The 25,364-nt window shown below is 42.6% G+C and overlaps 1 protein-coding gene across 1 annotated transcript in view; it reads left to right on the top strand.

Annotated features, from left to right (window-relative positions):
• The first annotated feature begins 6,786 nt into the window (after positions 1–6,786).
• The window catches only part of LOC119416526 (receptor-type tyrosine-protein phosphatase gamma-like), a 57,492-nt gene continuing 38,914 nt past the window's right edge, over positions 6,787–25,364 (top strand). Inside the window, exons 1-4 of the mRNA XM_037683757.1 lie at positions 6,787–6,864; positions 7,320–7,436; positions 15,111–15,122; positions 17,338–17,493. Coding sequence (XP_037539685.1) covers positions 6,787–6,864; positions 7,320–7,436; positions 15,111–15,122; positions 17,338–17,493 — 363 coding nt within the window. The remainder of the gene's footprint in view (positions 6,865–7,319; positions 7,437–15,110; positions 15,123–17,337; positions 17,494–25,364) is intronic.

Here is a 25,364-nt window from a genome sequence, read left to right as displayed (position 1 = left end):
TGATCAGTTTCATGTTGCTGCTGATCAGTTTCATGTTGCTGCTGATCTGCATCATGTTGCTGCTGATCTGCATCATGTTGTTGCTGATCAGTTTCATGTTGCTGCTGATCAGTTTCATGTTGCTGCTGATCTGCTTCATGTTGCTGCTGATCTGCTTCATGTTGCTGCTGATCAGTTTCATGTTGCTGCTGATCTGTTTCGTGTTGGTGCTGATCTGTTTCATGTTGCTGCTGATCAGTTTCATGTTGCTGCTGATCAGTTTCATGTTGCTGTGTTCATTCGTGCTCATCTGTTCACACAGACTCATGTCCGTGCTGCTGTTCGGCGTATTGTGTTTATTGTTTTTATGCTATTAGTGCTTAGCATATTTTTAGTTGATGTTTTTCTTAGTTCATATCTTAGATCTTATTACTGTTTTTCTTTTATATTTTATTGTTGGATGTAACTGGGACCCTGTGTACATAATTTTGATCCACCACATGTACCACATGAGGTGTGATTGACAATAAAGAATATCTGTATCTGTATAATACTTTCTGATTCATATATCCACTGTTATTATTATATTATTTTCATTATTTTTAAATCAATTTATTTTTCATTTTCTTATTTTATCAGTTTCTTATTATTAATATATCTATTATAGCTGTTAGCTGCACCTTTCGTTGTTTGATGCGTTTATTCAAAAACAGTATGTAGCTTGAATTAACCACCTGTTTCTTCTTTCTAGTGAAGAGAAAGAGAAAAGAGTCCAGTAAAGAAAAGTCTTATTTCATCACTGAATGAACATGAAGAACTGAAGCGGACACAGCAGGAACAACACTTGTGTCTTCTTCTGGATGAAGCCCGTGAGACAAGGGACACACAGATACACAGTCATTAGTTGGAGGCAGTAGTTTTTATTTTTCTACATTTTTCACTTCTTACTTTTACTATTAAACAATTTTTTTCTTAAGTGGTGTCCTTGAACATTAAATTTCCTAAACAAATTTTACAATGTTAAGTTCATATAGTGTTTGTTTAAATTCATACTGGAAGTTGAGAAAAATTTCCAGTTGCATTTGATCTTTAATGAATCCTAAAGTCCCCAAATTTTAACCCAGGTGTCGTGAACATACCTGAACCAATGACTTGGTGGTGTCCCTGAAAAGGACGTCAAGGCTTTCTTTTCTACCTCCTCCATGTACAGGTTGGCAACAGTAGGAGAAACTGGAGACCCCATAGCACACCCATGTTTCTGCCTATAATATTTCTCCCCAAATGTGAAGTAGGTTGACTGCAGGCACAGTTTCAAGAGTTGACACAGTTGGTCTGTGGAAAGCGTGGTCCTACTGCTCAGAGTGGTGTCTGATTTTAATTTTAAACTGACCACCTCTACTGCATCATCAACAGAAAACAGAAATGCATGTAAAGAGTGATGTGACGTCAAAAGAGACCATTTTTTCATCAGTCTCCATGATGACATCCCTCACCTTATCCACAAAGTCCATGGTGTTCTGTATGTGGTGTTCTGAGCTGCCAACTAAAGGGATGAGTACAGATGCCACATATTTGGAAACATTGTAAGCAACAGAGTTAATCATGCTAACAATTGGTCTTAAAGGTACACCTTGTTTGTGGATTTTAGGTAAACCATACAGACTAGGTGTGGCCTCCCCTGGGTACAGTCTGGGGTACAGAAAACGGTCAATAGCTTTGTCCTGTTCCAAAATTTTCAGGCAATCTTATCATCTTCTTCTTGTAACCACTTCCTGGATCTCTTTTCAGAGGTTCATAAGTGGTTAAGTCACTAAGGAGTGTAATTACTTTCTCATGATAGTCTTTCTGATTCAAAATCACTGTGCACCTTCCTTTGTCTGCTGGGAGAATGATGATGTTTTTGTCCTTGCTAAGAGTAGTGAGTGCATCCCTCTCCTCTCTACTGATGTTGGAAGGTGGTGGTTCGGCATTGCTAAGGCAGGCTGAAACTTTGATTCTGAGTTGTTCTGCTTCACCCTCTTTAATTTTGTTGTTGCGGATGGCTGATTCTGTGGCTGTGATCATCTCCACCAGAGGAATTCTACTTGGTGCAACCGCAAAGTTCAATCCCCTGGCAAGAATTTCTATCTCCGGCTGGGTTCACCCACTTTTCTGTCTCCCTGGCATGTAATTGTTCTCCAGAATTGACTTCTTCCTATCTTAGAGAACTGTGTTAGACTGCATTAGAAAGTGCACAATTAGCACATGCACAATATCTGATCACTCTCCTGTAAGCCTGTGTATTACTCATCCGTATGCTGTCACCTCCTCTCGCCACTGGAGAATGAACCCCTCTTTATTGAGCTATCCATCTTTTATTGACTACATTACGGAACAGTGGAATATTTTCTTGGATACTAATAAGACACCAGATGTCAACCCATCATTGCTATGGTAAACGGCTAAAGCTTTTATTAGGAGAAGTATCATATCTTATACCACAGCTCAGAAAAAAGCCACCATTAAAGAACAATTACAATTAGAAAGTACAGTACAACAGACAGAGTTACAATTTAAAAATGCACCTATTAGAGTCCTATCTAAAAAACTAGAAGCAGCTCACTTAGCTTTAAATCAACTATTAACAAAGCAAGCGGAATCAACAATTTTCTTTGCTAAACACAGACTATGAATCAGGGAATAAACTAGGACGATTGTTAGCAAGGCTGACAAAAGGCAGAATAGAATGAAACACAATATCCTCATTATGTGTCAATAACCAAGACAGGCATTACAAAACAACAGACATTAATAGGATTATGAGACAATTTTACCAAAAGCTGTATTCATCTGAATGTGACTCATATGATACTAAAATAACAAAATTCTTAAGTGAAGTAACTCTCCCATGCCTATCAGAGAAACAACAAGAAATGTTAAATGCTCCAATTTCTCAGAAAGATGTCTGAGAAGCCATAGCCTCCCTTAAGGGTGGTAAAGCTTGAGCATGGAAACTTGCCGCCAACACTAAACCTGGCAAACATCAACCTCATCCTTAAGGAAGACAAACCGCCAGACAAATGTGGCTCATATAAACCTATTCGCCTCATTGGGGGTGGACAGTAAACTGCTCTCAAAACTACTTGCAACAAGATTGGAAAAGCTCTTGACCTTCTTAATAAACCCAGATCAGACCGGATTCATTCAAAACCATTTCTCCTTTACAAATGTGAGAAGATTACTTAAAATAATCCAGTACTCAAATCAAGCAAATTGCAGAGCCTTTGCTGTTTCTTTGGATGCTGAAAAGGCATTTGATAGGATCAAGTGGAAGTACCTATTTAACGTATTAGAGAGATTCGGAATTGGGGGTGACTTTCTAAAATGGATTAAGATACTTTACAATTCCCCGTCAGCCTGTGTTATGACTAATAGTGTTCAATCTTCGCCTTTCTCCATATATAGAGGTACTCGACATAGTTGCCCCTTATCCCCGCTTCTATTTGAGTTTGCACTGGAGCCCTTAGCTGAGGTAATTAGATCATAACATGATGTGCATGGCATGACGATTGGCAGTAAAATCCACAAAATAGCGCTATATGCAGATGATGTCCTGTTATTTGTAACGATACCTGACATCTCAATACCTGCTATTTTGTCTACTATCCACGAGTTTAGTTCTTTCTCAGGCTATAAAATTAATTTTGATAAATCAGTAGCTATGCCATTAGGCATTGGTACCATTGGGGACCTGCCCTTTGGTTGCTCCCTGAAGTACTCCCGACATGACTTTATATACCTTGGAATTAATGTATCCCCTAACCTGGCAGAGCTATGGAAACTCAACTTCTCTCCAATACTTAAGAACATAAAGAGGGATTTAGAGAGATGGCATGATCTCCCCTTATCATTTATGGAGTGTATAGGCTTAATTAAAATGAACATTTTCCCACAGCTCCTATATCCCCTCCAAATGTTACCCCTCTGGCTACATAAAAAGTTAATGCTGATATAACCAGAGGTGGCTGGACCAAGACTCTGGAACGAGTTACCTCTGCTTGTCAGACAGGCTCCCTCCCTCTCGGTTTTCAAGTCCAGTTTAAAAACTCACTACTATTCAATGGCTTCCAACACAAGATGATCTGCGTTTTGATCCTGTATGCTCCACACTGGTTTGTCGTCATTATCTGCATCGTTTTTTTGTCGATATTCTGATTTACCTCATTTTGTATTTTGCTTTGTGTGTTACCTGTTGTTTTGTCTGTACAGCACTTTGGTTGGCCTTGTAGCTGTTTTAAGTGCTTTATAAACAAAGTGGTATGGTATGGTATATAGAAAGTTCATTCTCTAGATTCATCTGGCATGGCAAGAAACCACCAATAGAAAATCAAAACCCTACAGCTTTCTGTTAACAGGGGTGGCTTGGCTTTACCAAACATCTATTATTACAACTGAAGCCCCCAGTTTACTGGGGGCTTCAGTTGTTGATCATGCCATCTCTCTAAATCACTCAGTAAACTGCCACGTATGTCCGTTCACGCATACGTACGAGTGTACTGTATGCATAGGGTTCAGACTTCGTACTCCAGCGTACACCTTGAGCAGCTGCAGAGCACAAGCAGTCCGTCGCTGGGCAGTTTATTGTGCGACACCGCGTACGCGTATGCGGTCATAAAAATTTGAGCTTTGCACAGACATGCCCTGGGGGGTACGCTCGTACCTCCGCGTACGTACGTGCGTACCTCTGCTTATAGACGTACGTGGGAGTATACTGGGGGCTTTACAACTGAGTCTGCCATGCTCGCTATCTGTGGGAGTGGTTACATGCTTATCTCAATTCGGAGCCCTGTCTTGACTCGTGGGCTTCTCAGCCTGCTTCCTTATGGAGTATTGTTACTGGAGATAGGAGGAAGATATCAAGAGCTATTAAAAATAATTCAATTATTTATAACATAATTACAGTGTGGCAGGGTATCTGGAGACACGCAGGTAACAGACATTGTTCCTCACTCCTGACACCTATAACAAGAAACCAGGACTTTATCCCAGGCCTTGAGTCCAACATTTTTGACCTGTGGCATGGCAGAGGAGTGAGAGTGATTGGGGACTTTTTTACAGAGAATATACTCATGACATTTCAATAACTACAGTCAAAGTTCGATATCCCTAAGGAACACTAATACGGTTTCCTTCAGATCCGCCGTTTTGTTATTTCTATGAGGCTTTCTCCCTCTGGCTTAGTTGTATACAATAATATCGAGAAACTCCTCGTCGACCGGAAAAATATCAGACATTTTATCTCTACTTTCTATACATTGCTTTACTCTCTCGATTCGGGCGGTATTGGAGACATTGTGCGGAAATGGGAGAGGGACCTTGACACAATATATATTGAAGATGACTGGCAGGAAGCCATCAATGTAGTTAAGTCAACCTTTATATGCAATAGATTTAGGGAAACACAGTATAAAATACTAAACCTAAACATATAACACCTTCCATACTGAATAAGATGGATCGTCGGTCCTCTCCCCTATGCAACAAATGTGGAAGGGAGATTGGAACCTATTACCACTGCTTCTGGCAATGCAAATTGATCAAAAGATTCTGGGCTGCAATCTCTAAAGAGCTGAGTGACGTGTTTCGTGTCAGGGTCAACCGTGACCCCGGATTATTCCTCCTTGGTCTCCCATCAAAATCAGTCACTCTTACACATAAACACTTCAAACTTTGTGACAAATTGCTATTATTGGCTAGGAAATGCATTTTGATCAATTGGATTAAAAATAAACCACCAACTGTTACACAGTGGTACAGAGAATTATTTAGGGTCCTCCCACATGAAAAGATTAGTGCAGTCCTTAAGGGGAATGAGAAATATTTCTCTGATATGTGGTCTTCTGTGCTCAACTACTTACCTAAAGAACTGACACAACTTGTGTTGAGGGGGCAGAATAAAGTGGAAAGTCTCACCAGGTCTTAACCAGTGAATATTTGTCTTCTTTATTACCATACCCTTTTTCTCTACCATCGTAGCTAATAACTCTGATTTCTTTATTCTTAGGGACTGAATATGGATATGCATGTTTGACGACCATTGTAACAGTAGATAAAGCATGAGATAAATGAAGACATGATTGAATGTGAATTTGACATAGTACAATGGCAGGTTTTTTTTTGTCTGTTTGTTCTCATTTCCTCTTCTTTTTTTGGTCCTTTTTTTGCTTGCCTATTCCTTTCTTTTTGTGCTACACTGATGTAATATATTTTGGCAGCATGTTGTACAATTCTGCTGTTCTGTTTGTCTATGAAAATATAAAACTAATAAAACTGTGTTTATAAAAAACTGCCCAAGGTAAAGTGTTTGAGAGGGTCTCCTGTTATAAATACATGGGCTTAATTATCGACGAGGATCTTTCTTTTAAATTTCATGTCAAACACCTAATCTCCAAATTAAGAGTGGAGCTTGAGTTCTACTTCAGAAACAAATCATGTTTCTCCCTTAGAGCTAGGAAGCGTCTGATCAAAGCTACTATTTTTTTTCCAGTAATTGACTGTCTATATGTGCTTCAAACAGTTGTTTACAGTCTTTGAATCCAGTGTACCATTCATTGTGCATTAAGATTAATTACTGGTTGTAGCTACCATACTCATCACTTCTTGACTTTAGTAAAGGAGGCACGTTTCTTTGTGCCCTCAGATCCCTCAGGAACACCGATCACTCACACATTATTCAGTCTAGAGCGCCCTTCTAGATCCTCACATTTCTTCGTCAGAGAATCTACCATGCAAGTTAATGAGAAGATTTTAGCCTCCAAGCTAGTTAGCATGTCGCTCTGGCTATTAGCTGTGTTTTCTAGTGCCTCCACCACCTGTCCATGTGCCGTGACTTTACCTTCCAGCGAGGTGAGGGCAGGCGCGACCTCCCTCTTCACTGCTATAGATATCATTTCGACTATTTTTGTTCAGAATGTCTGAGCGCAGCCCCTCCAGCATCGCCTCCATGCACTCCAGCAGTCGTTAGCATCAGGCTCAGAGTTAGCTTTGTGACCCGGCGAGCGTCGCGGATTACTGCGACCTACCTTGGAGGTGTTGGATTTCCCTCATCCCGCCATGGTTTCAAGAATTTGCAACAGTGAATCAGTTACAGGTAGCTCACAAAGGTTAATACTAACCGTAGGTGTCGAAAAGGATCCACAGAGTCATGCAAAAAAGGATAAAATTGTCACATTCCCGGAGAGCTGCCTGAGACTTGTCTTACATGTTGATGCTCAACAGCGCCCCCTGGCCTGAGCTCTTTTAATGTTAGTTTACATCTGGTTTAGTGTTTGTTTGTTTGTTTGTTTGTTTGTTTGTTTTAGGGCTACAGACGAAGTACGGAGTTCATCATTACCCAGAATCCTTTGCCTGGCTCCATAAAGGACTTCTGGAGGATGGTTTGGGACCACAATGCTCAGGTTGTCATGTCTCTGCCTGGGGTGAGTTACCGGGTTTCAAATGCCATTCAAGCTTCACGTGATGACCCAATCCACGATCCACTTTCTGTCCTAACCTGCTGCAGGTGCTCCTATTGGTGCTTTGAGCCCAGTTGCCCAAGGACAGTGGGGCAAGACCATTGAGAGCTTTAAAAGTGAATAATAAAATTTTTAATTTAATTCTAAAATCGACTGGAAGGCAGTGGAGAGAAAATAAAACAGGGGTAATGTGCTCACGTCTGGAGATGTTGGTTAAAAGTCGAGCTGCAGCATTTTGGACCAATTGAAGGCGTCTAATGGAAGATTGGGAGATTCGTGCATATAGGGAATTGCAGTAGTCGAGCCTTGAAGTTATAAAAGCATGACTGGCCTTTTCCAAATCAGAACGATTAAAAAAAGTAGGGATGGGGCCGATCCGATCCAGTATCGGTATCGGCCTCCGATACCAGCATAATTTACGTATCAGATTTTTCCGATCCACCTGCCGATATTTCTGATCCATGATGCATGTTGGCTTTAAACTATGGAATGGATTTCCTGAACTGCGGCGTGTCTCATGAACCCAGAGTAATAAGACCCGCCTCACATTCAGGAAATCCAGTTCTTAGTTTGCAGTCAGCTACAACGTGAGGACTGAGTTAGTAGCACTGTGGCTAACAGCTAACAAACTTTTCATGTAAACATGTTGCTGTGTGGAAGTATTTTACACTAGAAACACCACAAAACAAGACAGCATCATGCAATGTCTGCAGAGCCATAGCACCACATTAAACCTTGGTAAAGTTAGTTTTACGTTGGACATTCGAGCTCCGTGGCTTCAGCGGGGTGCTGCTCTTTGCTCAACCCACAACAGGCGACTCGACCCCGGCCAGCTGCGTCCAATCTGCCCCGCTCAGTCTGCCCGTCTCTGAGGAGGGACAGACTGAGCGCGGCTGCCCCAAGTCAGGCTGCCTGCTTCGGATTGAACAAGAAGAAGACATCGCTGAAGCCACGGAGCTCAAATGTTTACAGAAAAGTTGCTAAACTTCATCATGATTCATGACCAACCACTATCAGTTGTAGAAAACGAAAGATTTCACAGCTTGATACTTGCAGCCAAGATATAGTTTACCCTCCAGGAGATATTTACCAGTATAACAGTAGACAATCATAAAAAACATCCATCCATCCATCCATTATCTTTACCCGTTTATTCCATTTTGGGTCATGGGGATCGCTGGTGCCCATGTCCAGCAATCACTGTGCGAGGGGCGGGGTACACCCTGGACAGGTCGCAAGTCCATCACAGGGCCACATAGAGACAAACGAGACAAACAACCATTCACTCTCTCACTCACACCTAGGGACAATTTAGAGTTACCAATCAGCCTAACATGCATGTTTTTGGTCTGTGGGAGGAAACCGGAGTACCCGGAGAAAACCCATGCATGCATGGAGAGAACATGCAAACTCCACCCAGAAGGCCCCTGGACCGGGGTTTGAACCAGGGACCTGTTCGCTGAGAGGCAGCAGCTCTACCAGTTGCACCACCGTGCTGCCCTCATAAAAAACATATGATTTGAAAATTATGTTAAAAACATAAACAGCTACATTATAAAGTGATGTCAATTTCTAAAAACAGGATCATGCCTGTTGGTTTATGCCAGGTGTTTGAAGCCATTTAACATTTTATTTTATTCATTTATTCGTTCATTTAAAAGAAACAAAATTTAAAAAAAAAATCATCAAAAAGAAAACATTGAATGAAAAGAGTGCAGAAAGAAGAAAAATAATTCTTATATCTGCCCCTTATTTAAAAAAAATATAAAATAACTTTAAACAATCACTTAAATTAATCACTTTAATATCCACTTTAAAGCTAGGAATAAAAAGAAACATGTTTTGTGTTAGCAGAATTTAATTCTAACTTTAAAACTTATCCAACATTAATACAACTTACCTCAAGTTGCCTTTTTGGACATGCATGCATAGATTTGTACAAATTGCACTTGAGAGGAGATTATTACAGTCTCATAGAAAATCAATGATGATCATGATATCGGAACTGGATTGGTATCGGCCGATATTTAGATTTAGGTATCGGGATCGGAAGTAAAAATAGTGGATTGGTGCATCCCTAAAAAAAAGGCATAACTTTGGATAAAAGACGTAACTGATAAAAAACAGGCCTTGACTAGAGAGGATATTTGTTTATCAAACTTTAAGTCCTTGTCAAATGTCACCCCCAAGTTTTTAACTGTGGGTCTGAACTTAGATGCCAGAGCACCAAAGTTACAGGGAGCATCATCACCAAAGAAGATGCATTCTGTCTTTCCTTCGTTTAAAAAAAAAAAATTACGATGAAGCCACTGTTTAATGTCGGCAATACAATCAGCGAAAGGTGTGAGAAGGTTACTGTTTTTAGGTTTCATTGGTGTAGAGATGTCAGGACAGCTCTGCTGTAGACACACTACTAATTAATTATTCTTAAAGCTAGTTCAAGCACAAAGAATATTAATTGTTAATTACAACGGATTATTTTCTTTTTCGAGTTAAATTAATGCCATGTGACTGAGATAACTGTGAGTGGAGTGTTTAATCAATGACACGAGACACCATTTTATCTTTGACCCATCAGAATAAATGCGGTCATTTATTTAACAAAATCAAAATTTAACATCAAAACATGTACACATTGATGTGCTGATCTGTTTCTGATTAATAAAAACTTGGCACACTTTACTAACAAGACAACAGAACATTACTGATCGAGGCTGATTCACCTCTGAAGGCATCTAGTTTACTGGCAAATAGAAAAGTTAAAGAGAAGACATAGAGAAGTTTAAGATGGATGAAGGAAGATGTATGTTTGTTGACCAGAATTAGCACTCTTCTTTCAACACCAGCTCAACCCCCGGTCCACTTAGTGCGTGACAACTCGTGACGTCTCTTTACCTTTGCAGTGGATGGATCAGCTCCAGTATAGAGGTCCCTTTGCATGCTACCTTTTAGCGTCTCCGGTCAGGGTGGCAGGTCATTGTCCGAAGTCGTGACGATATACTCCGTTCAACAGAACAAGCTTCCTTCGAAGTTGTAGGGCGTTACGCCCGGTTGAGTCCACAGCGAGGCGCTGTGACTCTGCTGGGATGGACGGACCCTTGTCTCACAGTCAAATCCATCAGCTATTGATTAAATCTGAAAGTTCCTTAGGAACTCTCAGTAAGACTCCAGTCAGAAATTCCACTCAGAAGTGGAAAACTCCTGGGAAGACTTCATAGAGGAAGACTGAAAGAAGACTGAATAGTCCCAGGAAGTGTTGACTTTTTAGAGTACTCACTTCCTGTCACTTGGTACTTCCTGATTGGTTGAAACAACCAGCAGGGGGGTGGTTCTAGTGATGTCAAGAGGGTCACTAGGAGTCAAAAGACAGCAGGAATGTTTACGAACGGTTAGTACAGATGGAGAAATGTTATGACGAAGTGAGACAAACGCAGATGCCAGTTGAAGTTATTTACTGTCTGCTGAGTTTTAAAACAAGGCACTTCGTTCTCATAACTTGCTTTCTGACTTCTGACCGACATCCCTGACTTCTGACCGACATCAAATCCACTCATTCAGACAGAAGATCAAAATGCACAATTACTTTGTAAATAGAGTGGTTGACTGAGTCAATGAGTGGTTCACTTCAACATTTAGAAATGGTATGAACTAAACGCACATTTGATTATCAAGATATTCTAAAATAGTAATGATAATATAAAAGAAGAGTGTTCTTTCAATTGATTAATTCAGGATACAATTAAATAGTCTCTTGATGAGATAACTTGTATTTCTGGATTCAAATCAATGAACAGTTCCTGTCCCCTGAAGGTCTTCAGAGACAGATTGTTGTCGGAGGCCTAGTTCACTACAGTCCCCCCATTGGAAATCATCGCCTGTCCATGGGGATGAATTCCAACATGAACTTACGCCTCCGAATGTCCTTGATCTTATAATCCAGCAAGAGGAAAACAAAAGTCAAATAAGGCAATCCCACAACGGTTTAGGTAATTCCATAATGTTGTTGGTAATTCCATAATGTTGTTGGTAATTCCATTATGTTGTTGGTAATTCCATTGCAGCAACGCTTTAACCCCTTGGAAACAAAGTCTGTAATCCATTGGAAAAAGTCATATAATCCACAACGATAAATCCACAACGATTGGAGGTGTTCATTGATCAGCATGCAGAGGGGTTCCCTCGATTGAACTGCAGAGGCGACCACTGGATGGAGTTTGGAGACCCACGTTGGAGTTGTAGGTCCCTTCAGCGAAGGTTGCTGCTGGTGGTTCCCAGTGGGTGCCATTCTGGTTCTATGTGTTCATCCATTTATGTGGTTTTATTTGGGCTTATGAGTGGGATTTTACATAAGACCTTAACCTATATGCACCTGGTGTGTAAGCTATCATGGCTTAGATCAGCTACAGGTACCAGTTAAAGGGTGGGTCATGCTGAAAAATTATATATAGGGATTTATACCTATAGAAGGGCATTCCAAACTATTTTTCCATTCCTAACTTGGTTTAACTTAGATTTACATGGCAAAATAAGGTTTGGTTCAATTGTCTGTTGTCCCTTTAGACGAACGACTTGAGGTTTAGGTTTTTGGTTTCCCCATAAATGTTTTTGGAGTCTATGGCGAGACTCAACTGAAGGATTAGCTCCCCCCCCCCCCCGAATCGGGTTGTTCGAGTAGGTTTGGCTTGAGCGTCATGAGACCAATGTAGGTTATGGTACTTAAGGTAGTATTAATCTAGGACACTATAGGTTTGAGGTCCTTTATCGACATTATTAGTTGACAAGAGAGCTATGGCCTGTGTTGATTTCGTGAACCAAACTGGACCAGTCTCTCGACTCGATACCAGGTTGTCTGGGAGTCCTCCCAGAAATGGAATGCCAAGTTCAAAATCATGAAAATCTGTGGAGATCAACCATCCTAGCCTTGTGTTTCTCGGGATCAGTACCTCCTCTGTGCCTGTGTTACACACAGCAACAGATGTGGTTCTGGAGTCGAGGCTCACTTGGCTTGCGGCTTCAATGGACAGTCCTAGATTGAAAAATGTAGGAGATGGTTGAAAGTATGTCTGTTTAAGGCTAATAGCTTGTCCCGCCACGATGTGGACTCGTACCATCAAGTTTGTTACCTGAGGTGGTACTGAGGTGTTTTGGTTGGTAGCAACCTGGCAGACCTCTGGAATGGTCTGTCCAGCCGTAAGGTTTGCTGTGTCTAGCACAGGAGGATCCTTTTTGGCTGGTTTTAGTGACCACAGTACATTGTGGCTGGTGTCCACTCGGACACCTAACCTTACCAAGATGTCAGAGCCTATGTAGGTTGTATGTGGTAAGTCTGGGACCACGAGGAATGGGTGTACCAGTTCCCATTGGTTCCAGATCAGTTTCAGGTTAATGACTCCTTTCGCAGTCATCACTCGTGAACTGTTGGGATACAATGGAAAGCGGAAAGCTTTCTCTACCAGAACTGGACCCAAATGTTTCTTAACCAATGTTTCGTAGAAAGCTTGGTTAATAGCTGATTTATCTGTCCACAGCGACAGTACAGCATCTTCGGTGTGGGATCCTTGGATCTCTACACCTTTAACTACCAATGGTAGGTACTATCTGGTGGGCTCTGACTGTCTTAGCTCGCAGAGGAGGCTTTCTTGTTCGGTCAGAGTTGGGTCTCTTCGGTTTCACGTGCTTTTAAAGGCTTACTTACCGGGACTGTGTTCTCTGCTGAGAAGTCCTCGGTGCCTTCTGCAGTGCCTGCTGTTGGGCAGTCTGTGACTGTCTCAGGAGGCATGAGTATTGGCAGGGGTTTGCTCACTCAGGCCCACATTGTCTGTTCACCATAATCTATAATCGCCTCAAAGCGATTTATAAAATCCTGGCCAATCAAAAATGGGAATGAGTCAACCGTAGACACATGTACCGGGTGGTATAGAGTCATCTCGCCAACCTGCATGTGAACTATAGCTATAGCTGTCTGGGTTGTCCTTGTCTCTGCGAGGCCCTGCAGTTCTATAGCACGTTCTATGAAAGGTATTTCCCTGTGAACACCGTTAGCGGCGGTCCTGAGCTCCTCGAACAGTTTGGCTGACATAATAGTTATGTCGGCTCCACTGTCCAGTAGGGCTTCATGTGTGAGGACCCCTTCAAGTGTGATCGACAGATAAGCTTTTTTAGCAACCCCCTTTCTGATAAGGTTACACAGGAACCTTGTAGGTTTTGGCCAACGTTTCTTCTTACGTTTACCTTTGCCTGTGTAATCCTGGTTTGTCCGAACCGTTGGTGCAGTCGCCGCTGCTCCTGAGAGTTCGATGTTTGACGGGCCACTGTCATTGATGTATGAGACCACAAGCTCTCTGTGTGTTGAGGGGCTCTCATTGTTTGTAACAACAAGGTCCTGGTGGCTGTCCGTGATAGCGGCAACGTTGTTGTTTGTGTCACCCTGATTTGTCTGAACCGTTAGCACAGCTGTTGCTGTTACTGAGGTTACAGTTTGTGACAGGTCACCGTCGGTGACGTGTGATTGTACCCACCCTTTTTCTGGTGAGGGCCTGTCAGAGTTTACAACAACAACGTCATGGTGACTGTCTGTGACAGCAGTAACGGTGTTGTCTGTGTGTTCTGACTCATCAGCAATGATATTGCCACACAACGCGTCAGGTTGTTTGTCTATGGCAACACCTTTCAACATTTCCAAGAACCGACACACACTCTCTGTCTCGTCCGAGCTCAGAGGTCTGGGGCTCTCTTTCTGGACCCGCTGCTGTTTCTTTTTCGTCTCAGGCTGTTCAGGCCGACGTGGTGGGGGAGCAGGTCCCCTCCTCTGGGGTTCCCAGTGGGATCCCTAGTTGTATGGGTCACCTTTGGTTCCATACTTTTTACCCTTAGGGCGTGCGCCCCCCTTCTGGTACATTCGTTCATCCTCTGGTTTCTTGGGAAACCATTTAAGATTTTGTCTGGACCAGGGTGCACTCATCTGTTGTGGTTTGGCTGCTGGGAAACCCCGTTTCCTCTCGCCTGTTTTGGGACGGGGAGCTGAAGCTCTCGTCCCTTCCAATTCTAATGACTGGGCAGGAATCCTCTCACCTGGGAACACCTCAATGGGTGTTTTGGCCTGTGAACGGGCCTCAAAGACATTCACAGCACAATTTTTTATCTCACTGATGGTTTTCTCTTTGAAATTAGCCATTATCTGCACTGACATCCTTATGTCAGGGTGGAGATTTTTGCTGAAAATGAATTTAAACGCTTCCTCCTCCTCCATGCCGGTCTCGTTCCTGTAACCAAAATAAGCCTGCAAAATTCTGGAATAATATGCCCTTGGGTGCTTATTCTTACCTTGCATGACCTTGTCGGCGGCTGGATATCCGCCTGGTCCCGCGCAAGGGGTATACTCTTTCATAAGTGCAGCACATAACAGGCGGTAATCCCTTCGTGTGGCATCAGGTTGACGCTCTATGAAGGAAAACATCGTCCTGGCTGAAGTGAGCCTGATTTAACCTACTTTATCCTCAACTGTAGCGTTGGGATAGTTCCTTAATTGGAAGTCAAGGTTGTGCAGATAGGCTTTAGTGTCGGTCGAACCCAACGGCCCTGGCTCAAAGCGTTGGACATATTTCGCTATTTTATGCAATGCCGCTATTGAGAGCGGAGGCTGAGGGATTGGTGTTGTTGGAACAAAATAATCACGTGGAGGTGACATAAGGGGATTATGTGTAGGAGGTACAGCAAAATCCTTCTGAGGTGGTGATGGTTGACCTGGACTCTGACCCAGTTCGTCTTTGAGTTCCAGACATCCTTGCCCCTCGTCAGAGATTTTATTTGTGGCTGCGGCAAGTTTTGCCTCACAGGCTGTTAAGCGTTCATGTGATGTATGACACTAACTTTGTAAACGCACGCCTTGTTGGACTAACGCCGCTTTTTCCAATATGCACTTGTCCAGAGATTTTGATGTGAGCTGCAACCGTTGGTGCAGAGCATCATTGTCTGAACACAGTGCTTGGTAATTAATCCCTCCTTCACATAGCTTTTCCTCATATGAGTTTGCTTGTAACAACAGCTAAGCTTGTGAGATCTCTTTTTCACTTTTCAATTAATTCTCCCAGGTCTCCTTATCAAATTGAAACTGTGCCATGAATTTTTGATACTCCTCACGTGTTGTTTCGCGGTCCTCTGTCTCGCGTTTCAACCTTATATCAAGGGCTTCTGCCCTGTTGGCCTCAATGTAAAATTTAGCTTTAACAAGAGTGCCATTCTAGCTAGCTGTTCATAGCTTGACTTCGTTATGGCTGCAGAAGTTACACTGTCTGCAACTTCCTTCAGCTCGTCCAATAACTCTGTTGAGGTCATGCTGTCCACCTGTTCACCATATGGATATAAGGAATCTGTTAGCATCTTTAGGGCTGTCTCATGCCAGTCCTTTTTATCACATGGAGTCACATAAGCATTCTTAGCTTCTGTTAAATCTGCCATGGTTGTATCCACAGTTCAGCAAAACCTATCTGGTTAGACCGTCGCAATCTTAGAGTTTTTCAACAGGTAAATGTTTGTATTTAAGTGAGCACTGAGTTTCACACACTATTTTAGCTCTGGGTTTCATCAACAGTACTGTTATAAGCCAATTTTTCAATAAATGGGCACCTGTGTTTAGGCTTTATCCCATTAATATTGTAAGTAAATGCTTCTTGTGGCAGTGTTACTTAATATGAGCTTAATTCTAACAGATACAAGAGCCAGGCTATTTCAGTGTTCATTTACTCCAATGCACTTAAAATTAAATAAACCTACAATATTTTCTAAGAAGACTGACAGCAACTGTGTAGTTGTAAACACCCTTAAGCAGTTTAATTTACCAGAATTTGCTATTTAAACAGTACCCATAAACCAGGCTTGATTAAGAAAATAAATTTTTTTTAATGAAAAGCGAGTCCGCAGCTCTCATTTCTGAAAAACTGTTATACTCTTTTTTTCAACAGCAGGTGGCGGTGTAAGCTTACTTTTACCGGTAGGAGTCACTGACAATCTCTTGTGAACCGTCCTGTTGACATCCGGTTTTTAGCCGTTAGCTACAATGTAACAACGGTCGAACCTGGTTCAAATTAGCATTTATGGACGGATTGAAAGCTTTAACGTGGCGTCGCTTCACAAGCACACTCTTTCTGCATATACTCATGAGTTTAGGAACAAATGTCAGGGCTTTATTCAGCTTTTTTAAACACAAAGGAAGACTCCGTTAAAACGAGCTTCATTTCCGGGGTCACTGACTTTACAGACACGTGAACATCAGGGGTGGGCTTTACGCACTGACGCCAGAGTGAGTGGACGTACACGGCGTTACATCACCAGCTTCTCAGCGAATCAGAACGTCCCAAACAGCGGTCCTCGACCAATCACAGCTCATGTGTACTCGCCTTAGGCTAGCAGTTAGCATCAACAGTCCGGTCAAATTATCGCCCATCAAAGCCTCGAAAATGCACAATTTACTGTGAAAATGTAACAAATCAGCATAGAAGCAGCTCTGAGATGGCGCTCAGCTTCAAAGACAACGTAAAATAACAGTTCCTGTCCCCTGAAGGTCTTCAGAGACAGATTGTTGTTGGAGGCCTAGTTCACTACATTGGTAAATAAATTTGTACATCATCAGCATAACAGTGAAAAGAAAAATTATGTCTGGCTATCACTGATCCAAGGGGCAGCATGTACAATGAGAAGAGGACAAGACCAAGAATAGAACCCTGTGGCACACCACAAGAGAGAGGGGCAGTGGAGGAAGACAGATTATCCAACATGACAGAGAACGTTCTGTTGGTCAAATAGGCAGGAACATGACAGTGAGAGCACCTTTGCCCTTTACTGTTGTCTAACTTTGTGTTTTTGGCAGGTGAAGGATGAAGCAGAACCATGTGTCTTCTGGCCTCGCAAAGGGAAACCAATCACTTTTGGCTCGTTCACCGTCACTCTGAGGAGTGAGAGTCACATCTGTCTGTCCAATGAGGACGAGTTGGTGGTCCAAATGTACACACTAGAGTCTGCACAGGTAATCACATCGCACCTGCTTCCCCCTAATCTGCTAATTTAGCTTCACTGCTAATAAGGTTGAAACATCCTGTATATGTTCTGCAACATGCATCATCAAATTGAAGTTTGATACAAAAGTGTACCTAAAACTTGACATCAGTGCAGAAAAACGTAACATCTTTTGTCAAACACACCAAACCTACGGAGCCTGTAAAGGGACGTCAGTGAAAAAGATGCAGGTGTTTTGTGTGCTTACTGCAAGGTGTTGCATCCAGTGGTTCCCAACCCTGGTCCTCAAGAAACAGTATCCTTGTCTAAAAAATGTTAAGTCAGGTCCTCTGGATAGGTTCAGTTCGTTAGATTTTTCTACCTGGATTAGTGAGCTTGCATCAGACTATCCTACATGGTTTGGTTGTTTCCCCACTCCAACACACCTGATTCAGTGATTTAATTATTTCATCAAGTTCTGCAGAAGCCTGTTGATATATGAGTGTAACTGGGACCTTGAGTACACAGTTTTGTTCCACCTCATGTACCACATGTGTGTGATGTGAATGACAATAAAGTCACCTTGAACCTTAATTACCCATTCATTCAATTCCAGTGTGTCAAAGCAGTGAAACAACTAAAACTTGGGGCAGCTGTGGCTGAGTGGTTAGAGCAGTCGTCCTCCAATGCGAGAGTTGGGCGTTCAAATCCACCAGCAGTCATATGTCGAAGTGTCCCTGGGCAAGCCACTGAACCCCTCATAGCCTCTGATGTGTGTCCCATCAGTGTATGAATGTGATCTAAAGCTCTGATTAGTCTCATTAGAATAATTTGTTCAATTAACTTTGTAGAGATCTAGCAGAGTGCTGTATGAATGGGTCAATGAGGACACAGATTGTTGTGTAAAGCGCTTTGAGTATCTTGAAATAAGATAGAAAAGCACTATATAAGTACAGTCCATTTACCATTTCCATTTACTTGCAGGGTGGTGTTCCTCTGGGACCAGGGTTGGGAACCACTGGCATAGAGAATATTCAGTTCAGTGTTTTCAGTAAAAAAAGTAAAACAAAGATGTATTTGTTAATCAGAGCCTTTAACATATCTTCATGGAGTGTTTGGACATCTCAGGAACATGTTGCCCAAGGTGTTCTGTTGGGGGTGCTGCAGGACTATGGGGTGCCTGGGTTGCTTTAAGGGGTATCCATTCCCTGTAAAACCAAAACAGGAGCTGAGTCCACGTTCTTATTCTCGCATGTTGGACTCTACCAGGGCTGTCCCTGGTCTCTGATCCTGTTTGTGATTTTCCTGGACAAGAGCTCAAGATGTAGTCGTGGAGAGGAGGTGGTCTGGTTTGGTAACCTCAGGGTCTCTTCTAAAATGAATTATAACTAAGACTAATTACAATTATTATTATAATTCAAAGAGTAATTATTAAAATTAGTCTCTCTTCTACTTTATGTGGATTATGTAGTTCTGCTGGCGTGTTCAAGCCAAGACTATGGGCAGAAACTTGAGCCAGCAGAACTGATTTTGAATTGTACAAATTGAAACTGAATTAATTTGCTTTAAAATGTCAGTTTTATAATTCAGTTTCAAAATTCAGTTTGTTGTGTGACACATCCGGGTCCTTCCAGAGTAATCGAACGTAGATTGGCAGACTGACGTGAAAACTAACTAACTAACTTACTAACTTACTAACTTCCTTCCTTCCTTCCTTCCTTGCTTCCTTGCTTCCTTCCTTGCTTCCTTGCTTCCTTCCATCCATCCATCCATCCATCCATCCATCCATTTTCTTCCGCTTATCCAGGGTCGGGTCGCGGGGTAGCAGCCTAAGTAGGGAGGCCCAGACTTCCCTCTCCCCAGCCACTTGGTCCAGCTCCTCCGTGGGAATCCCGAGGTGTTCCCAGGCCAGCCGAGAAACTTAGTCCCTCCAGCGTGTCCTGGGTTTTCCTCTGGGCCTCCTCCCGGTGGGATGTGTCCAGAACACCTCACCAGGGAGGTGTCCAGGAGGCAACCTAAACAGATGCCCGAGCCACCTCAACTGGCTCCTCTCAACGTGGAGAAGCAGCGGCTCTACTCTGAATCTCTCCCAGATGATCAAGCTTCTCACCCTATCTCTAAGGGAGAGCCCAGACACCCTGCGGAGAAAACTCATTTCGGCCGTTTGTATCCGAGATCTCATTCTTTCGGTCACAACCCAAAGCTCATGACCATAGCCCCTCCCTGGGCTGCCACCTTACCGTGGTGGAGGGGTTTGAGTGTCCCAATGATCCTAGGAGCTATGCTGTCAGGGGCTTTACGCCCCTAGTAGGATCACCCAAGGCAGACAAGTCCTAGGTGAGGGACCAGACAAAGTGCAGCCCAAAGACCCTATGTTGAGTAAAATAAATGGACTTGGTGTTCCTTTGCTTGGTCATGGGTCACCGGGACCCCACTCTGGAGCCAGGCCTGGAGGTGGGGCACGTGGGCGAGCGCCTGGTGGCCGGGCTTTTACCCATGGAGCTCGGCCAGGCACAGCCCGAAGAAGAGACGTGGGTCCCCCTTCCCATGGGCTTACCACCACCTGTGGGAGGGGCCAAAGGGGTCAAGTGCAATGTGGGATGGGTGGTGGCTGAGGTCGGGGACCCTGGTGGTCTGATCCTCGGCTACAGAAGCTGGCTATTGGGATGTGGAATGTCACCTCATTGGTGGGGAAAGAGCCTGAGCTGGTGTGTGAGGTTGAGAGGTTCCGGCTAGAAATAGTCGGACTCACCTTTACGCATGGCTCTTGTTCTGGAACCAGTTTTCTTGAGAGGGGCTGGACACTCTTCCACTCTGGAGTTGCCCCTGGTGAGAGGTGCAGAGCAGGAGTGGGCATACTTATTGCCCCCCCCCCCCCCCCATATTGGTGCCTGTGTGTTGGGGTTCATCCCGGTGAATGAGAGCGTGGCCTCCCTCCGCCTAGCGTGTGAGGGGACGGGTTCTGGCTGTCGTTTGTGCTTATGCACCAAACGGCAGTTCAGATTATCCACACTTTTTGGAGTCCTTGGAGGGAGTACTGGAAAGTGCACCTCCTGGGGACTCCCTTGTTCTGCTGGGGGACTTCAATGCTCACGTGGGCAATGACAGTGAGACCCGGAGGGGTGTGGTTGGGAGGAACACCCCCCCTGATCTGAACCCGTGTGGTGTTCTGTTGTTGGACTTCTGTGCTCGTCATGGATTGTCAATAACAAACACCATGTTCAAGCATAAGGGTGTCCATATGTGCTCTTGGTACCAGGACACCCTAGGCCACAGTTCGATGATTGACTTTGTCATCGTCTCATTTGATCTGAAGTCACATGTCTTGGACACTTGGGTGAAGAGAGGGGCGGAGCTGTCCACTGATCACTACCTGGTGGTGAGTTGGCTCCGATGGTGGGGGAGGATGCCGGTCAGACCTGGCAGACCCAAACGTGTTGTGAGGGTTTGCTGGGAACGTCTGGTAGAGTCTCCTGTGAGACAGAGTTTTAACTCCCACCTTCGGGAGAACTTCGAACATGTTCCGGGGGAGGTAGGGAACATTGAGTCCGAGTGAGCCATGTTCCGTGCCTCTATTGTTGCAGTGGCTTACCGGCGCTGTGGCCGCAAGGTTGTCAGTGCCTGTCGTGGTGGCAACCCTCGAACCTGTGGTGGACATCGTCGGTGAGGGATGCTGTCAGGCTGAAGAAGGAGTCCTATCGGGTCTTTTTGGCCTGTGGGACCCCAGAAGCAGCTGATGGGTACCGGCAGTCCAAGCGACATGCGGCTCGGGTGGTCGCTGAGGTAAAAACTTGGGCATGGGAGGAGTTTGGAGAGGTCATGGAGAATGACTTCCGTATGGCTTTGAGACGATTCTGGTCCACCATCCGGCGTCTTGGGGGGAAATCAATCAACCTTTATTTATACAGGTAAATCCCATTGAGCCTCGAGGACTCATTTACAAGAGAGACCTGATTTCAACAAAGAAAGATGACAACAATGGACAACAGCAACAACAATAAGCAGTTATAAAAACTCATACTACAGTTTTTTTTTTTATTTTTTTTTTTAACAAATAGGATGGCTAAAAGGAAAAAGGTAACAAAACCAAAAAAAACTGCTAGATTCCGAGACAAATGTATAAAACTAAAAACAGGAACATGTCTGCATTGGTCCCTGCCAGGAGTCCAACAGATTCTTAAAGCCACTTAGAGAGGTCAAAGGTCGAGAGCTTCAAATCTTTTTGTAAGATATTCCAGGAGACAGGAGCGGAGTAGGAGAAGGCCCTTTTGCCTAGTTCAGTCCTCACTGAGGGAACACTGCAGGTAATGATGTCCTGAGAGTGCACGCTGTAGCTGCACTCACGCAGAGACATGTAGGAGGAGATGTATGAAGGCAGCAGACCAAGAAGTGATTTAAAGATGAAAATGTACCAGTGGGAGAGTCTGCGTGAAGTTAATGATGTCCAGTTAACCAGTGAATACAGGGTGCAGTGGTGGGTATGATAATCACAGCCAGTTATGAATCTTAGTGCACCATGATAGACAGCATCCAACATCTGCAGGGTTCTTGTAGGAGCGTTCATGTAAATAATATCACCAAAATCAATTGAGGGAAGGAAAGTCACAGATACAAGGCGTTTTCTAGCATTCAGGGTTAGACAGGATCTGTTTCTGAAAAAGAAACCCAGTTTAACTTTCAGTTTCTTTACCAAGTTTTCCACATGGAGCTTAAAAGAAAGATGTGAGTCGACCAAGATACCCAAATATTTATAGGAATCAACAAACTCAATGGGGACACCATTTGAGGATAAAATCGGAGGAAGAACTGCTGGGACCGACTTCCTATTTGAAAAAAGCATCCCTTTGGTTTTTTCGGCATTTAGGACAAGTTTGAGGTGAAACAAATCAGTCTGGATTAGTCTACTATTAAAACCTGACAAAGACCCAGTACTACCTACCAGTTATCGCCCCATCTCTCTTATTAATGTGGATGTTAAAATAATTAGTAAAGTCCTCTCTAAAAGATTAGAGAAAATAATTCCTTTCATTATTCATCCTGACCAAACTGGATTCATAAAAGGAAGACACTCGACCACAAACACACGCAGATTATATAATTTAATAGAGTATTCATATAGTAAAAATATTGAAACAGCTATTTTGTCTTTGGACGCAGAAAAAGCATTTGATAGGGTAAACTGGAAATTTTTATTTGCTACATTGAGTAAATTTGGTTTTGGGGACCATTTCATTAATTGGTTAAAAATATTATATAACTCACCAAGAGCATGTGTCAGGACAAATAATCAAATATCTTCAAGCTTCTGTTTACAGAGGGGGACCAGGCAGGGATGTCCACTTTCACCTGCACTATTTGCTATTTTTATTGAACCTTTAGCAGCAGCAATAAGACAAACTGCTGATATTAAAGGTATACTGTGTAGAAATATAGAACATAAAATTAGTCTTTATGCTGACGATGTTTTACTTTTTCTTCAGAACACAGAAAACTCAATATCTAATGTTATCGAATTAATAAACTCATTCTCAAAAGTTTCTGATTATTCTATAAATTGGTCAAAATCCACAGCTCTTCCAATAAACTGCGTGTTTAATACTTCTCTCAATGAACGACTACAATCAGGTAACATTACATACTTGGGCATTAATATTTCTCCTAGATTGGAAGACTTAATAAAATTGAATCATATACCAATTTTAAAGAACATTGAAGATGATCTTACTAGATGGAAATCTCTGCCCATATCACTTATGGGAAGAGTTGCCTCAGTAAAAATGATGGTCCTGCCGAGAATAAACTATTTATTCTCAATGATTCCAAATAAACCTTCAACTGAATGGTTTAAGTCACTGGACTCTTTGATATCTAAATTCCTTTGGAAAAACAAAACTCCACGTATTAGCTTAAAAGCATTACAGAAATCTAAAGATACCGGAGGATTAGAACTTCCCAACTTCTATCACTACTATTTAGCCAATAGGTTACAATATATCTCAAAGTGGTTAAATCCAAATACATTAGATGAAACTTGGATAGACATAGAACAAACTTTATGCAATAATATTAAGATTTCAGATCTACCGTTTATTAGCACAAATATAAAAAGACATGTTTGCTTTAAAAGCATCAGTATTAGCTCTTCTCTGACAGCATGGTGGGAGTATTTGAAAATGACAAAATCTTCACTACTCCCCTGTAGACATACACCCATCTGGAACAATCCTGACATCCTACAAGAAAATAATATGTTAAATTTCCCAGGTTGGAGAGTCAAGGGAATTGAACGTCTGGAACACATATATGAAGGTGTAGACTTTATTCCATTTAATAATTTAATAATACAATTTGACATTGAAAATAAATACTTCTTACAATATCAACAAATTAAGTCTATCATAAAAAAGAAATTTAAGCTTAATAAAACTTTGTTAGAAACACCAATATGTGTGTTAGAGTTCCTTAATCTTAAATCCCCCAAATTATTATCTAAAATATACAAGAAATTGTCTAGAATCAATGACTCCATAATGTTACCTGTTGCAAAATGGGAGTCAGATTTATCAATCAATTTTGACCAAAACACCTGGTCTCAAATATGTTTAAGAACATTTAAAATGACTAGAATCTCCAACTTACAATTAATACAGTATAAAGTTCTTTATAGAGTACATTATACAGGTCAGCGAATGTTTAGGATGGGATTTACATCATCTAACAACTGCTCACAGTGCACAGGCAATATTCCTGATGATTATATCCATGCACTCTGGTTCTGCCCACCCGTTCAGAGGTTCTGGGTCCAGGTTTGTGAAGATTTGTCTAAATGTCTGAAATGTAATATTCCACTCTCTCCGTCTGTTTGCTTATTGGCTATCTTGGAAGATGTTACCCTGGAAAAAAATACATGTCGCATGATTTTCACTGCCTTATGCATCGCAAAGAAAACCATACTCCTGAATTGGAAAAATAAAAATAATCTTAGCATTAATCAGTATAAAAATCTTCTGTTAGATCTAAAAAAGTTAAATCTGGTCCTCTGGACATTCAAAAAACAAAACAAAGCAAATCAACAAAAAAATGTAGAAACGTTTCGTCTCTCATCCGAGAGACTTCCTCAGTCTGAGGTGCTGTATTCAGCTCAGTCTCTTAAATAGCACCTTCTCAGAGTGGATCAACCAGTTTGCTGCTGACAACCAGAACCAGCTGATCACATGCTCAAGAAGGACCATCAGCCTAACAATGGATCATTAGCACACTGATGGCTGTTTACTACTCACAGAGGGCTGAGTAATACTAGCAATCACAGCATTGTAAGAGGGGGACAGTTGAACCCGGAGGCCTCCACCCCTGTTTAACGATGGACGATTTCTTTTCACAAAGATGGCCTCCTTTACTCCTCTCTCAAACCATCGTTCCTCTCTGTCCAGGATGTGAACATCTTCATCCCTGAAAGAGTGACCGCTGGCCTGGAGATGAGTGTAGACAGCAGAGTCCTGGCCTGATGATGTTGATCTTCTGTGCTGGCCCATCCTTTTGGCCAGTGGCTGTTTAGTTTCCCCGATGTAAGACTGATCACCCTCCTGACACTGAACAGCATACACAACATTACTCTGTTTGTGCCGGGGGACTGGATCTTTGGGATGAACCAGTCTTTGCCGTAATGTATTTTGGGGTTTAAAAGCCACTGGGACGTTATGTTTAGAAAATAAACGTCTCAGTTTCTCTGATACTCCCTCAACATACGGAATGACCACTGGTCTGGGTCTGGGTTCCTCCTTTTCACCTGTCGGCTGACTGGAGTCCTGTTTGGGTTTCTTCTCTGCTTTCAGGAAGGCCCAGTTAGGATATCCACATTGCTCTAGAGCCTGTCTTGTGTGGGATTTCTCCTTCTGCCTGGCT

The sequence above is a fragment of the Nematolebias whitei genome, chromosome 10 (assembly GCF_014905685.2).
Source record: "Nematolebias whitei isolate Nwh7 chromosome 10, NemWhi1, whole genome shotgun sequence".
Lineage (NCBI taxonomy): Eukaryota > Metazoa > Chordata > Actinopteri > Cyprinodontiformes > Rivulidae > Nematolebias > Nematolebias whitei.
Note: the sequence above shows the minus strand (reverse complement) of the source record. Positions and strands in the feature narration are given on the sequence as shown.